At 34.0% G+C, this 4,510-nt stretch overlaps 1 protein-coding gene across 1 annotated transcript; it reads left to right on the plus strand.

The window, feature by feature from the left end:
• Positions 1-418: 418 nt before the first annotated feature.
• LOC141517186 (olfactory receptor 10AG1-like) lies at positions 419-1,366 on the plus strand. Its single transcript, XM_074228037.1, has one exon. It carries the CDS (start codon positions 422-424, stop codon positions 1,364-1,366), a length of 945 nt encoding a protein of 314 aa, XP_074084138.1. The 5' UTR covers positions 419-421.
• Positions 1,367-4,510: the final 3,144 nt, after the last annotated feature.

The following is a 4,510-nucleotide window of genomic DNA, read 5'->3' on the forward strand; positions in this document are numbered from 1 at the left end:
TGGTAGATGAAGAGATCATGAGAATGACAAAAACAGTAATAGTGAGTATGGACTGCCAGAACTGTAAGAGCAGAACTGCTGGCAGGAGTTGAAACATGGGGTAGACAACAATAATTCTGTATAGATTACAACCGATATTGAGTATTTTATAGACTTGCATTCTCTTCTTTCAGAGTTTATGTCATTTGGGCATCTTCTTGCTACAAGGCCTTAGTGTCCTTCTATTCCCCCAAATCTGAAAGAATCTTAAAGATTCAGATAGACCTTCACATGATTAAAGTTGGACAGTTTTTTCATTGAGAATCTAAAATATAGACTTTCAGAGCAGGCAGTATCTAGAAAGATAACCTCATCTATAACCTTTAATTGGGACTCCAAGAAGTAAAATTACTTGTCCATCCTGAATTCATTATTTCTGCAGATGGAATACACAGAAAATGGGGCAGAAGAAAATTTCACTGTCATAATGGAATTTATTCTTCTGGGATTTTCTGATCTTCCCAACTTCCAAGGGTTTCTATTTGGAATTTTTTTGATCATATATGCGAGTATTCTCATAGGAAATGGCCTCATCATTGTCATTACAAATGTTGATCCAACTCTCCAAACCCCCATGTATTTTTTCCTGGGAAATTTTTCTTTCGTGGAAATCTGTTATACATCAGTGACTCTCCCCAGAATGTTGGCAAACCTTTGGACACAGAACAGAGCAATTTCCTTGATGGCCTGTGCTATACAACTCTCATTTTTTCTTATTCTGGGAGTCACTGAGAGCTTTCTTCTGGCTGTGATGGCCTATGATCGTTACGTGGCCATTTGTAAGCCTCTCTACTACCCTCTTATCATGACCCACAAAGTTTGTGTCCAGTTTGTAGTTGTTTCCTGGATAACTGGGATCCCTGGACAATTAGTACAGACATATCAGGTAATTTCACTACCCTTCTGTTTTAATGAACTCAATCATGTTTTCTGTGATGTCCCTCCACTGCTAAAGTTGGCCTGTGTGGATACCTCTGTGCAAGAGTTCTCTGTCTATGCTGCTGCTGTGCTACTTGGGATGGTTCCCTTTCTCATCATTCTTGGATTCTATCTCAAAATCATCACTACCATACTGAAGTTGCCATTGGTCACAGGGAGACAAAAGGCCTTTTCCACTTGCTCTTCCCATCTCATGGTTCTGGGTTTATTCTATGGGTCTGGTATTATTACATATCTGATACCAAAGTCAAGCCAATTAGGGATAGAAAAAGTTCTCTCTCTTTTCTATACCATTCTGACTCCTGTGTTTAATCCCCTGATATACAGTCTAAAAAACAAAGATGTTATTGCTGCATTAAGGAAATTGATAAACAAAATATTAGTCTAATGGAGCAAATATATATTCTTACAGAAAATTGATACTTCAATATTTAAAATCATAAAATTTTAATTAGAGGAATTCATTGAAAACATTAATTTCTTTTTTAGGCTTTTTTCAAGGTAAATGGGGTTAAGAGGCTTGCCCAAGGCCACACAGCTAGGTAATTATTAAGTATCTGAGGCCGGATTTGAACTCAGGTACTCCTGACTCCAGGGCCGGTGCTCTATAAATTGCACCACCTAGCCACCCCTGAAAGCATTTATTTCGAAACTTAATTCTAAACGTAATGATAATATCTGATTTGGGGCTTCTATTCTCGGTGAATTCACACTCTTGAGAGGTAAAATATCCCATTTTAGGATAACCTTAATTGTTGGTTATTTTTTTTTTCCTTTAACAAAAATTAAAATGTCTCTTTGAAAGTTCCATCTACAGTTCGGGAGCTGCCTAGCTCCTTTTTCAAGAGATGATATCTCATTAGCAACTTGAACATTATGCCCAGTTTCTTTTCTCTTCTATCATGAATGTCATTGCTGTGACAATTTTTCACTCCTTAAATAGCTTCCTTCCTTCCTTAGGAGTTCCCCTTTAATTCTTAACTTTTGTTTTCTCATTCTTATCCAAATTTTCTTCTCTAGTCATTTTTCTTAACCACAAACCCTTCCCCTTCAGTTCAATCCCTTCCTCCTCAGATCTAGGCCATGCAGATCATCAGTTAAAGGTCTTATTAACTTTTTAGCTTCTTCTCAAATCTTATCTCATTTCCCCTCTCCACATTTAATCTCCAGGTTTCAGAATTCCAGTGTTCTTTAAATCCTTCTTATTATGCAAGCTAATTTTTTTTCTCTAGTTCAGGTCATTCTCCTTCATCTGTTCCTCATATCTTTCCATACCCATAACCCTTCCATGTGGAAACCTAGAAGCAGGTCCACTACTCTTCCTGCTATTCATCCAACCCAATATGATTACAATGGCCTCTGAACCAAACAAAGAATCCACCATGTCCTGTCTTATTTTGGGGCAGAAGAGAGAGACCTACAATCCCTTGTCTATCCCTTGTCTTGATTTTTCTTAATTCATAAATCACAGTTTTACATGCTTACCTCCTTACCATTATGCAGATTTTCAATTCCAACCATCAGATTTTATGACCTAAATAAAGAAATAATGAAGTATCCCACTCTCACATTCATTTTGTTTTCATTTCTTATTAGAGAAGTGGCAAGATTTCAGAATACTGAAACCATCTAAATGAGTCATAGTCATTTAAAAAGAGTAGAAGGGAGAGAGGCTTGGTATACATGAGTAATCCAATAAGGGATTATACAAAATTACATAAAGCCTTTCATCAAAGAAATGCAAGGTTAGGGAAAGAAAACAGTGGAATGGTGATGTGGAGAGAATAAGGGACACAATTTTCCTTGAATATTCAGTGGAAGGTTGTTTTTTTTAAGGTTTTTTGCAAGGCAACGGTGTTAAGTGGCTTGCCGAAGGCCACACGACTAGGTAATGATTAAGTGTCTGAGACCGGATTTGAACCCAGGTACTCCTGACTCCAGGGCTGGTGCTATATCCACTGAGCCACCTAGCTGCCCCTCAGTGGATGTTTTTTGCTAAACATATGAGAAAAAATGGATGGGAGTTTCATAGAATAGGCAGGTCTCCATGACTTGAGTTCTCTCTCTTTGGATAAATAACCATTGATGGGATCATCAAACCATTAGAAAGATTGGAATTATAGAAATAAAATGTTCATCAAAACTCATAAAACTTCATTTTTCATATAATCATGTTTTTCTTCCTCAGATTTTATTCATATATGATTTGCTCATTATAAAAAGTAATTGTTTTTTGACTTGAAGTCAATATTTTATTAAAACCCTTTTTTCACTGTTCTCCAGTTTCATACAAAACTTATTTCTTTTTATTTTAAATGAAGTCTTGTTTTATGAAAATTAGTAATTTTCTTACTGAGTTCAAAAACCTTATCTCCATTGTATCTCCTGTCATAATTACATAATTATTTTTGATGATATTCAATATTCTTTATCATACACATTAAAAATATATCAATACAAGGGCCTCTTTCTCCATAAACTTTGCTTATGGATATTAGCATGATAACATTATAAGATTCAGAATTTTTATTGGAGAATTAGGTAGAAACTATGTTTGGGAATATGAGACCTTCAAGTCAGAGGATGATATACCATGTCTAGAATGCCTCTGGCTGGTATTAGAAGAAATATTGTTTATTCCAACAATATAAGTGAAAATGACAGAACAAAGCATCTGAAAAAGGAATTATTAGGTAGATATGACCTTTTTGCTCATATATCAGATAAAGTGATAGACTGATAGATGCAGATAAATATATAGATAGGTATGAATTCTTTTTCATTTAATGAAAAAGGGTGTAAAGGAAAAGACAAAAATCAAAAATAAAAATATTAAAGAATAAAAAAAACATTCATTAAAAGCTTACCATGAGGAAGACATTACTCATCTGCAATATGCATGAATTAAATGTAACAGTAAATAGAAAAATGCTTTGTACATTTTTAAGTAATGTATAAAAGCTAGCTATTGTTGCTTCCATTATTGTCATTTTACTGTTGCTAGTGATTCATTGTGAAGGAAAACAAAACATATGTATATATATATATACATATATATATATATATATATATATATATATATATATATATAGTTTGCGCTCATGCAACTCAAATTATAAGAGAGAACAATTTTTATAGCAGAATTCAGTTTGTAGATTGATGGAAAAGTTCAGCAGTTCTTCCAATACGGAGGCAACAGAGATGGTGATGTATCTTAATACTATAGCCAGTGAAAAAGGCATATTCATTTCTGAATAGTGACTGCACCATAATACTGTCTTTCAAGGACAAAAGACAAAAACAAAATAAAAAGCAATGGAAATGTACAGTAACACAGATAATAAATGTCGTTATTTTTTTTTTACAAACTGATATATATTTTCTTTCATTATTACCCTCCATTGCTACATCTTCCAAAAATAAATAGGTGACATTTTTGGTGAATGTTGTATTTTAGAGAAAAATGCTATATTTGTCAAGAGTATATTTGATAAAAAAACACTGCTTGAAATTTTTATTCCTAAGCATTTAT

The sequence above is a fragment of the Macrotis lagotis genome, chromosome 3 (assembly GCF_037893015.1).
Source record: "Macrotis lagotis isolate mMagLag1 chromosome 3, bilby.v1.9.chrom.fasta, whole genome shotgun sequence".
NCBI lineage: Eukaryota > Metazoa > Chordata > Mammalia > Peramelemorphia > Peramelidae > Macrotis > Macrotis lagotis.